The sequence below is a fragment of the Ostrinia nubilalis genome, chromosome 30 (assembly GCF_963855985.1).
Source record: "Ostrinia nubilalis chromosome 30, ilOstNubi1.1, whole genome shotgun sequence".
NCBI lineage: Eukaryota > Metazoa > Arthropoda > Insecta > Lepidoptera > Crambidae > Ostrinia > Ostrinia nubilalis.
This window is the reverse complement of record NC_087117.1, coordinates 7,312,926-7,324,475: the sequence shown is the minus strand read 5'-3', so window position 1 is coordinate 7,324,475 and position 11,550 is coordinate 7,312,926. Positions and strand designations below refer to the sequence as shown.

General features: G+C 44.3%; 1 protein-coding gene across 1 annotated transcript; it reads left to right on the top strand.

The window, feature by feature from the left end:
• Positions 1–801: 801 nt before the first annotated feature.
• Positions 802–11,539, top strand: LOC135085962 (leucine-rich repeat serine/threonine-protein kinase 1-like). The gene is made up of 5 exons (XM_063980747.1): positions 802–823; positions 1,107–1,215; positions 10,229–10,375; positions 10,930–11,044; positions 11,306–11,539. Exons 1-5 carry the CDS (start codon positions 802–804, stop codon positions 11,537–11,539), a joined length of 627 nt encoding a protein of 208 aa, XP_063836817.1.
• Positions 11,540–11,550: the final 11 nt, after the last annotated feature.

Below are 11,550 nucleotides of genomic sequence, written 5' to 3'. Positions count from 1 at the left end.
GGCGCTGACGTACAGCGCGCTGTGCCCCTCCACCGCCGTCATGGTCAACTGGCGCGAGCTCAAGTGCCCGCTGCCCGCCATCAGGTGCTAACTGGACCCATTTCATCCCCTTAGGGGGTGATTTTCATCCCCTTAGACGTGATTTCATCCCCTTATTAGGAGATTTTTATCCCCTTAGGAGGTGATTTTCATCACCCTGGGAGGTGATTTTTATCCCCTTTGGAGGTGATTTTCATCCCCCTAGGAGGTGATTTTTATCCCCTTTGGAGGTGATATTCATCCCCCTTGGAGGTGATTTTTATCCCCTTAGGAGGTGATATTCATCCCCTTAGGTGATATTCATCCCCTTAGGTGACATTCATCCCCTTAGGTGATATTCATCCCCTTAGGAGGTGATTTTCATCCACCTAGGAGGTGAAATTCATCCCCATAGGAGGTGATTTTCATCAAAAACCAAGGACGCGGGACAAAAGACCAGGACGCGGCGCTGACGTACAGCGCGCTGTGCCCCTCCACCGCCGTCATGGTCAACTGGCGCGAGCTCAAGTGCCCGCTGCCCGCCATCAGGTGCCAACTTTGGACCTATTTCATCCCCTTAGGGGGTGATTTTCATCCCCCTTGGAGGAGATTTTCATCCATTTAAGACGTGATATTTATCCCCCTATTAGGTGATTTTCATCCCCTTAGGAGGTGATACTCATCCCCCTAGGAGGTGATATTTATCCCCTTAGGAGGTTATTTTCATCCCCCTTTGGAGGTGATATTCACCCACCTAGGAGGTTATTTTCATCCCCTTAGGAGATGATACTCATCCCCTTAGGAGGTAATATTCATCCCCATAGGAGGTGATTATCATTCCCTTTAGAGGTGATTTTCATCCCCTTTGGAGGTGATTTTCATCCCCTTAATAGGTGATATTCATCACCCTTGGAGGTGATTTTTATCCCCTTAGGAGGTGATATTCATCCCCTTAGGTGATATTCATCCCCCTGGGAGGAGATTTTCATCCCCCTAGGAGGTAATATTCATCCCCCTAGGAGGTAATATTCATCCCCCTAGGAGGTGAAATTCATCCCCATAGGAGGTGATTTTCATCAAAAACCAAGGACGCGGGACAAAAGAGCAGGACGCGGCGCTGACGTACAGCGCGCTGTGCCCCTCCACCGCCGTCATGGTCAACTGGCGCGAGCTCAAGTGCCCGCTGCCCGCCATCAGGTGCCAACTTTGGACCTATTTCATCCCCTTAGGTGGTGATACTCATCCCCCTAGGAAGTGATTTTCATCACCTTAAGAAGTGATATTTATCTCCTATTAGGAGATTTTCATCTCCTTAGGAGGTGATATACATTCCCCTAAGAGGTGATATACATCCCCCTAGGAGGTGATTTTCATCCCTTTAGGATGCGATATTCATCCCCTTAGGAGGCTATTTTCATCCCCCTAGGAGGTGATATCCATCCCCCTAGGAGGTGATTTTCATCCCTTTAGGATGCGATGTTCATCCCCTTAGGAGGCTATTTTCATCCCCCTAGGAGGTGATATTCATCCCCCTAGGAGGTGATATTCATCCCCCTAGGAGGTGATTTTCATTCACTTTGGAGGTGATATTCATCCCCCTAGTAGGTAATTTTCATCCCCTTAGGGGGTGATACTCATCCCCCTTTGGAGGTGATATTCACCCCCCTTGGAGGTGATTTTCATCCCCTTGAAGGTGATTTTCATCCCCCTATTAGGAGATTTCATCCCCTATGAGGTGATATTCATCCTCTTTGGAGGCGATATTCATCCCCTTAGTAGATGATATTCATCCCCTTAGGTATTGATTTTCATCCCCTTAGGAGCTGATTTTCATCCCCTAGGAGGAGATTTTCATCCCTCTAGGAGGTGATTTTCATCCCCTTTGGAGGTGATACTCATCCCCTTAGGAGGTGACATTAATCCCCTTATATATTGATATAATAACTTTGCCAAATTCCAGCTCAATCAGTTCGGTAGTTTAAACAGTGTTTTGATAGATCAGTCAAAACCGTTACTGGTTGCCTTTTGTTAAGTTTAGGTCAAACCAACGCGTTTAAGGCTTGGTATTTCTGCTAAAGTAGGTATTTCGCGCTGTCAAAATCTGCGCGCGCAATACTTCGCCGAAGACAGCGCGCCAAAGAGCTCTCGCGGCTACACAGTATAGAAATACGCAGTTTGGAAATACGCAGTTGGTTAGGTTAGGTTGACTTCCTTCCGTTCAAGCGTCACACTCACAGCACTTTCTAATACAAATCATATCCAAGTGATACAAATTAAACAACTTTCAAAATTTTTGGGAATATATTTTAGAATCGAATAAACATATATTACAAATAACTGAAGAAGAGGCGGGGCCTAGCAGCCCGTACTGGTGACGTCAGCGGTGGCGTGATCGTGGCGCGCCGGAGCAGGTTGCTGCCTGTTGCTACGGACGGAGCTCACTTTTCCTTCGGCGCTCGAGAGTGGTGGACGTGTCTTAGGTTGTTAGGAGATCGTAATTTTGTAATTTTAAAATAACGTTTGGAATATAAGTTTTTGTTAGATTTCTTGTTTTCTTTTCTTTTTTTTTAAAAAAAATAGTTTCCTATCTGATTTATAAGATCAGAAGTGGGATAGGCCACGTAGCCTTCCGCTAACGGTGTAAAATTTAACTTTTGTGTGTGCCGCTGAATCATTTTAAACGCTAAAAATTTTTATATTGTGGTGGTGGGTGGATTGTGTGAAATCTTGGAATTTATTATTTGCGTAAGTGTTAATAATTTAGAACGCGTTCATAATGCCTAAACATAAATCCAAGAAAAGAGATCGTAGTTCCAGTCGTGAAAGTAGTTCTTATAACCGTCGTCATAGATCTAGTAAACGGCGTCGCGATAGTTCATATGGACGTCGTGATAGCCCTCGTAACCAATCGTTAGATGTTATTCTTGGAAGATTAAATGCTATTGAGAATAGGCTATCCGTTCCATCGACAATTACTGCAACGACATGTCCACCACGCGAGTGCCAGACGCCACCGCTGCAGCCCATTTCGTCAAGCCAGGCGACGAACTCCACTGCAGTCGAGGTCACGGCGGAGCCAACGCGGGCCAGTGGTCGCGAGTCGAGGAATGAAGGGGACGCAACGGATAGGATTGTTGGCGCGCTATCATCCTTGTTACAAGTAAGATCGAACCATTATTATATTTCAAGTTTTGATCCTAATATCAACGATTTCGATGCTTGGTGTGCAGAGGTGGATCGTGGCCGCGAGGCAAACCGTTGGGACGATCGGGAGTGTCTATCGCGCATAGGTGGTTGCCTTAAAGGCGATGCACGCGCATGGTTAAATGACTGGGTCACGTCCGATCGAACCTGGACTAATTTCAAATTGGAATTTCGGTCGCTCTGCCCACGAAGTATCGATGTCGCTAACATTTTATTTGAGACAATGTGTACAAACTCAAAAGGCTTTTCCACTTATGCTGAGTATGCCCGTAAATCATTGCTGCGATTAAATGTTGTTACTGGGTTGTCGGACGATTTAAAATCTGCTATCGTCATAAGAGGCATAAGTGATCCTCAAGTGAAAGCTGCTGCTACAAACGCTAAATTACAACCCAATCAATTGGTCGAGTTTTTATTCGCGTACACCAAACCTAAAACAGATTTTCGAAATACCCACAATCCTACCTGTTCGTCAAATAACGATAACCGTTTTAGCTCGAGACGCGGGACTAATAAATCCGATCTTAAATGTTTTTACTGCGATGGTGTCGGTCACAAGAAAGACTTTTGTCCTAAGAGACAAAAGCCTAATTCAAATAGCACAGTCACAAATGCCTTAAACACAAATAAATCGGCATTGACTTGTACGTTCTGTAAAAAGACAGGGCACTTGGTAGATCACTGTTTTGCGAAGCAACGGTCCGAAACTAATAAGAAAAACGTAAATGAGGTCAATTTTTGCACAAAAATCACGAATGCTTCTCAAACTAACATTATGACTGCCGTTATAGAGAAGGTGCCAGTCGATGTCTTAATCGATAGTGGTTCTGATATTTCACTGATTTCCAGTGCGGTGCTTAAACATATCGATTGTAGTATTATACCAACCTATCGAGTCATGCGCGGGATCGGAAGTCAGGAAATAGAATCCACAGGTTACATTACGAAAGTAATCGAATTTCCTGAGATATCTTTAGAAGTCGATTTATTTGTTGTTTCCCCGGACTGCATAAGTGCTCCTATTTTGCTAGGCACAGATATCTTAAATCGTCAGGGTGTAGCTTATATACGTACAAGTGACGTTCAGCGACTAGTAAGGATTGATAATCCCTCTCATGTGCGCCAAATAAGTAGCTTGGATAGTAGTGCGGTGAAAACATCATTAGTAGGCGAGGACAAAAACCGGTTACTTACACTTATCGATCGATATAACAATTCTTTTGTCACGGGAACCGCGACCTCTACTGTTAATACCGGCTGCATGGAAATTAAGCTGAATAGTAACTCGCCAGTGCACTATCGACCTTATAAGCTTTCGGCGGATGAAAAGTTGCGAGTCCGTGAAATAACTAAAGACCTTTTAAGTAAAGGCATTATTCGTGAGTCACAATCAGAGTACGCAAGTCCTATCATACTCGTGAAAAAGAAAGACGGGTCTGATAGGATGTGCGTTGATTATCGAGCCCTCAATGCGATTACGGTCAAAGATAGGTTTCCGTTACCTCTCATAGACGATCACATAGACAAGCTTGGCAGTAGTAAGTACTTTACCAGTCTAGACATGGCCACAGGCTTCCACCAAATTCCTATGAGAGCTGATGATGATTCCATTAGTAAAACCGCTTTCGTCACGCCGGAAGGTCATTTTGAGTATCTGAAAATGCCTTACGGTTTGACGAACGCTCCCGTAGTGTATCAGAGGATAATATCAAAGACGTTAAAACCGTTAATAGACACCGGAAAAGTCCTTAATTACATTGATGATGTGTTAATTATGTCTGACACAGTAGATGAGGGTCTCGAAACTCTACATCAGGTCCTTGAGACACTCACAAAAGCAGGGTTTTCGATCAATTTGAAAAAGTGTTCTTTTCTAGAGACCGAAGTAGAATACTTAGGTAGGCTCATAAGTCAGGGTCAGGTACGGCCGAGCCCTAGGAAAGTAGAGGCCTTGGTTAAGTCACCAAAACCGACGAGCGTGAAGCAAGTGCGGCAATTTTTGGGTCTCGCGGGATATTTCCGACGATATATAGCCAACTATGCCGTCAAAACTGCTCCTATTGCAAAATTAACGAAAAAGGGTCACCCATTTTCTGGGGCGACGAGCAAGATGCTGCTCGTGAATACATAGTTGGTTGTTTAACGGAGGAACCGGTGTTAGCAATATTTGACCCGAAGTTGCCCACTGAGTTGCACACAGACGCGAGCGCGATCGGTTTTGGAGCTGTCCTATTACAAGAACATGAGGGTAAACGCAAACGGGTAGTTGGTTACTTCAGTAGGGCCACACATGGCGCAGAGTCTCGATATCATAGTTACGAACTCGAGACTCTCGCGATAGTGAAGGCCTTACAACATTTTCGGCACTATCTTATCGGTATTAACTTTAAGATAGTGACGGACTGTAATTCGCTTAAGTTGACCGAACGTAAAAAAGATCTCTTACCCCGAGTTGCCCGATGGTGGGTCTACTTACAAGACTTTCGGTACACCATCGAGTACAGGAAAGGCGCCCTTATGCAACACGCCGATTTTTTGAGTCGTAACCCGGCTAATGTCTCACACATACGTAGGCCTAACAATTGGGCTCAAATTGCCCAGTCTGCCGATTCTGAAACCCATGAGTTGATGGAGAAGTTGAGAGATGGTCAGATAGATTCCTCACGCTATGAAATTAAAAACCACCTCTTGTACTATAAATACAGTCCCACTGGCGAGCAATCGCGTTCGTTATGTTTTATACCGAAGGGGCATCGTCTGAGCCTCTTACGTGTATTTCACGATGACCATCAACATATTGGCATTGATAAAACAACCGAATTAATTCTGCGTCATTTTTGGTTCCCCGGTCTGAGGCAATTTGTGAAAAAGTATGTAAACCATTGTGTGGTCTGCCTTTCTCATAAAAAGATTCCCCGTGGACCTCACATGCCCATTGAATCATGGACTAAGCCCGACGTTCCTTTTTCTACCATCCACATGGATGTCCTAGGTCCGCTTCCGGAGTCTGACGGCTTCAAATACATTCTCATAATAATAGACGCCTTTTCAAAGTTCTGTCTTCTGTATTCCATGCGTAGGCAAGACACAGACGAACTTAAGCGTGTTTTTACGAATGCGTTGTCTTTATTTGGTACTCCGACATTGATCGTATCTGATCAAGGTAGAATGTTCGAGGGTTCAGGTTTTCAAACTTGGGTTTTAAATATGGGATGCTCCACACACTTAATCACACCCGGCATGCATTGTGAGAATGGTCAGGTCGAGCGTTATTGCCGAACCGTATTAAACATGCTGCGAGTCGAAGTAAACGTTAAAGGCGTAAGTTGGTCGGAAGCTTTATGGAAAATCCAACTGACGTTAAACATTACCAAGCAAGCTACGACTCAGATGGCACCCCTCAACCTTCTGATCGGGACTGAAGGTACCACTCCCGTACTAAGGTCTCTCATAAGGGATGTGGCTCTTGACGACACACATAACAATCGCGAGGCGATAGTTACTCTCCGAAGGCAAAGGGCGTCAGAACTATTAGCAACAAATCAACGTCAACAAGATGAACGTGTTAACTCAACACGGCGCGAACCACCTACTTATGCTGTAGGAGACTTTGTTTTTGTGGGTAAAAGTTCACAAAGTTCTGGCAAACTGGATTCCGGCATGCGAGGCCCTTACAAAGTAGTTCGGGACCTCCCACATCATCGCTATGAGTTGGAGCTCATGGCGGGTTCATATGGCAAGCGAACTCAAGCGGCGGCTGAGCATATGGTTCAGTGGCGCGGGGAGTGGACGCCGGAAACGTGTGCAGCCTTCTTCGAGGGTGGTAAGTCATTTTTTTGGCCACGTGCGCTTGCTTTATGGCAGCTACCTATGGCGTGAGCTTTGTGTTGCTTATACCACGTGCGCTTGCTTAAGGCAGCTACCTATGGCGTGTGTTATGCGAGTTGTGAGTGATGTTACACATGTTGATGTGCAACACCATGAGTGACATTGGTTGTCACGGGGCCATAGTATGCGAACTTGGAGCCTATGCTATGGTCAAGGAGTCGTGACATGCGAACTTTTGGTGCCTCTGTCGCGGGGCATAACCATTACATTTAACACCTAATGTTTTAGTTATGCGAGTAGGGATGGTCATAATATGCGAACTTGGTGCCTATGTTATGATCAAGGAGTCGTGACATGCGAACTTTTGGAGCCTCTGTCGCGGGGCATAGCTTCTGCATTAAAATTATAATGCGTTTGTTATGCGAACAGGTGACAGAAATCCGGAATCTGTCATTTGTTATTTAGTTTTGAGATTAATCTGTTCCCAAACTTGGTTAAATTATAGAAGTTGTCTATTAAGGCTTTGCTTGTGATGGTTTGAGTGCACGCTTTCTATCATAACGCAAAGTTACCCAGAGCCCTCTCTTTTTAATTTCATTTTCGTTTTACAATGTCGCTTAGAAGTTGTTGCAATTCCAGAGTCTGATGATTCTACCGATGACCTGGGAGATCAAGAGGATGGTGGCGAAGGACCCTCTCAAGAAGCAGAGGATGGTAGCGAAGGACCCTCTCAAGAAGCAGAGGATGGTGGCGAAGGACCTTCTCAAGAAGCGGTCGAGGACGCCTCGCGGTCAGGAGAGGCCGTATTACAAATAACTGAAGAAGAGGCGGGGCCTAGCAGCCCGTACTGGTGACGTCAGCGGTGGCGTGATCGTGGCGCGCCGGAGCAGGTTGCTGCCTGTTGCTACGGACGGAGCTCACTTTTCCTTCGGCACTCGAGAGTGGTGGACGTGTCTTAGGTTGTTAGGAGATCGTAATTTTGTAATTTTAAAATAACGTTTGGAATATAAGTTTTTGTTAGATTTCTTGTTTTCTTTTCTTTTTTTTTTAAAAAATAGTTTCCCATCTGATTTATAAGACATAGAATATAACTGTCAAAGTAAACACGGTTCAAAGAGGCGTGGCGTCACCCGACCTTCCGGAAGTTCCGCGCCGGCTAAAAGAATTTCAAGATTACGTCACCCGACAGTAAAAGATTCTTCTATCTTGCAGTTTAGACTTTTATTACAGACCTCAGACAGTATTTTTGGAAAACTTTTACGCATGGTGGAGGACGGGACGCTCTAGAGACTCAAGTCTAGAAGGAGTCACATGAACTCCAAGTTTTAAATCCGTTGACATCTGCTGCATCTGCCATCTTTTTGGCTAGAAGATTCTTCTATCTTGCAGCTTAGACCTTTAGCTACAGACCTTAGACAGTATTTTTGAAACATTCTTACGCATGGTGGAGGAAGGGACGCTCTAGAGCAGTGGTTCTTAACCGGTGGTCCGCGGACCACTGGTGGTCCCTGAAGGCATTCCAAGTGGTCCACGATGTGCACTTGCACACCTTGGTCAAAACCACTTTTAACTGATTTTTGCAGTCAAACTGGTTTTGACCGATTATGAGGTGGTCCCTGACAAGACAGAAATTTGGTAAAATGGTCCCTTATGACTTAAAGGTTAAGAACCACTGCTCTAGAGACTTAAAACTACAAGGATACACATGAACTCCAGTTTTAAATCCGTTGATATCTGCTGAATCTGCCATGTTTTTGGCTATAAGATTCTTCTATCTTACGGCTTAGACCTTTAGCTACAGACCTTAGACAGTATTTTTGTGAAAATTCTTACGCATGGTGGAGGAAGGGACGCTCTAGACACTCAAGTCTACAAGGAGTCACATGAACTCCAGTTTTAAATCCGTTGACATCTGCTGCATCTGCCATCTTTTTGGTTAGAAGATTCTTCCATCTTGCAGCGTAGACCTTTAGCTACAGACCTTACACAGTATTTTTGTGAAAATTCTTACGCATGGTGGAGGAAGGGACGCTCTAGAGACTTAAGTCTACAAGAAGTCATAATATGAACTCCAGTTTTAAATCCGTTGACATCTGCTGCATCTGCCATCTTTTTGGCTAGAAGATTCTTCTATCTTACATCTTAGACCTTTAGCTACAGACCTTAGACAGTATTTTTTATTATTTATTTGTGTCAGTGTGCTCTTCTAAAGAGTGTAAGACGATTGTATGTAGGTACTATTAAAATGTAATTTTAACTCATTGGTTTTGTCTCATATTTGAGGAATGTACTATGTATCATGAGTAGAGTCTTCGTTTAAAAGGATGCGAACGATTTAAATTTCAATAGGTAGACAAAATTGAATTGAATTTAAGCTTTCTCCAGTAACACTGATATTATTATACTGTGACTCATCAAGTCATCATTGTCAAAAATATTGACAAATCGCGAACTGTCACGGCCAAAAAACTGACACGCGTCCGTCCTCCGTAAGCGCCACCGCGCGACTGATTGAGATTGTCCAAGCCGTCATGGGCGATTTTTTCCACATTTTTTAACATAGTAACTAAATAAGACGCAATATAAAAATTTCATCCGTTAAAAGCCCTCAAGTTATTTCTGAACTTTAGTTTAGTAAAAGATTTAGAATCTCAAATCGCTTATTTTAAAAATAAAACCATAAATAGAAAACGAATAGAGGTAACTTTGGGAATTTATTCTATCGAGTCAACTTCATCAAATCGTGTTTCCATCCGTTAATAGCCCTAGAAAATATCCTCAACTATGCCCAATAAAAATCTTAGCCTTTAATTTTACTGTTTAGTACCTCAAAAATGAAAAATGAAAACCTCATTTTCGCCATTTTCTCTGCTACCCGGCCTTAACTTGTGTCCGCTATAGCATGCACAGTGGCGATCAGTCTGCGTGCGAAAGTTTAACACAATGCCGTGATTATAAACCATGAAAAAAATTTCGGCCATTTTAAAATTATAAACGTAAAATACGACCGACGAACGAACGCCACAGCCTATGACAGAACGCGCAAATTTGAACACATTACCACAAGTTCGTACATGACATCTGATCGCCACCGTGAACGCTATCGTCGACGCAGACTGAACGCTTTGGTTTGGCCAAAGCTTTAAAAGCTTCCTAACCTTTAGTATTTGTGTATCAGAATGTCGTGGTTACATGCGGCGGCTTTACGTGTCAACAAACGCCTGGGCAGCGAGGGTGGCGCTCTTCTGGCTCTGACAAGGATCGACCTGGCCAACAACGAGCTCCGGACGCTGCCTGCTGAGCTGTTCACGCTCGTCAGCTTGCGGTGAGTGAGCTACCGAGCTCGTGAGGACATGGACGAATGGGGAAGGTTCTAGAACAGTTCTATAAGAGCGGCGCCCTCCTGGCTCTGACGAGGATCGACCTGGCCAACAACGAGCTCCGGACGTGCCAGCTGAGCTGTTCACGCTCGTCAGCTTGCGGTGAGCTGCTCAGCTCAAAAGGAAAGAATGGAGAAGGTTTTAAAAGATGGTTGTTGCGTTTGAGCAGTAGTATCCACTCTTTTTGTTTGAACACCTACGAAAGTAAAGGATAATAATCAATTGAAAATACAGGCATAAGTTTGATGTATTTATTACAGTCAAAACTCATAATCGGTCAAAACCACATTTGACTGCAAAAATCAGTCAAAAGTGGTTTTGACTGATGCCCTTGGTCAATATTACTTTTGAATGATTTTTCCAGTCAAAAGTGGCTTTGACCAAGGACGTTAGTCAAAATCACTAGAGTGCAAAGATTCTGTCAAAACTCAAACCACAGACTGAAAAAACGAAAATGGATATTTACTAAATAAAATAAAATATGTTTATTGCATGGCAGGTACTTGAACGCGGCACAAAACAAGCTAGAGCGCCTCCCGCGAAGTTTGTTTTTCAGGAAACGCGTAAAACTTGACGTGTACTCAGCGCCTGCGTTGCAAGACTTATATCTACAGGTAAGTGCAGTCTTCCAAATGCAAAAGTCGAAATATCAAGCTGTAGACTGTGATAAAGTATGTAAATAATGTGTTACGCATGTGCGTCTCATTGCTTGTCACGACGAGGCAACGGTGTTTTTTACTGTGATATCCGACTGACTGTACCGCGCTGTCAAATAATGGAATTTGGACAGTTCTTGCATCGCACCCGCGCTGATGCTGCGTGTGATATTTTAGAAAAAAATTAGGGGCAGTTATTTAAAAAAACTTTTCCTCCAGGATAATCGTCTCGAGGAGCTACCACCAGAGCTGTTCCGTCTGCCGGCGCTGACGACGCTGGACGTGTCCAACAACAAACTACGCGCGCTCCCGCCAGCTGTATGGACCGCGCCCGCCCTGCGCGACCTTAGCGCCGCCCTCAACCACTTGAGGGCGCTGCCGGCGGGAGACGAGGTCAGTCAACAACAAGCTAGACTCGGAGCAGTACCAGAGACAGTCGTCTGCCGGCGCTGACGACGCTAGAT

Coding starts and splice junctions, on each gene's coding strand:
- LOC135085962 (XM_063980747.1), top strand. CDS start 802: ATGATACTCATCCCCTTAGGAG. Junction 824..1,106: donor GATACTCATCCCCTTAGGAG/GTAATATTCATC, acceptor TCAAAAACCAAG/GACGCGGGACAAAAGAGCAG. Junction 10,376..10,929: donor TTCACGCTCGTCAGCTTGCG/GTGAGTGAGCTA, acceptor ATTGCATGGCAG/GTACTTGAACGCGGCACAAA.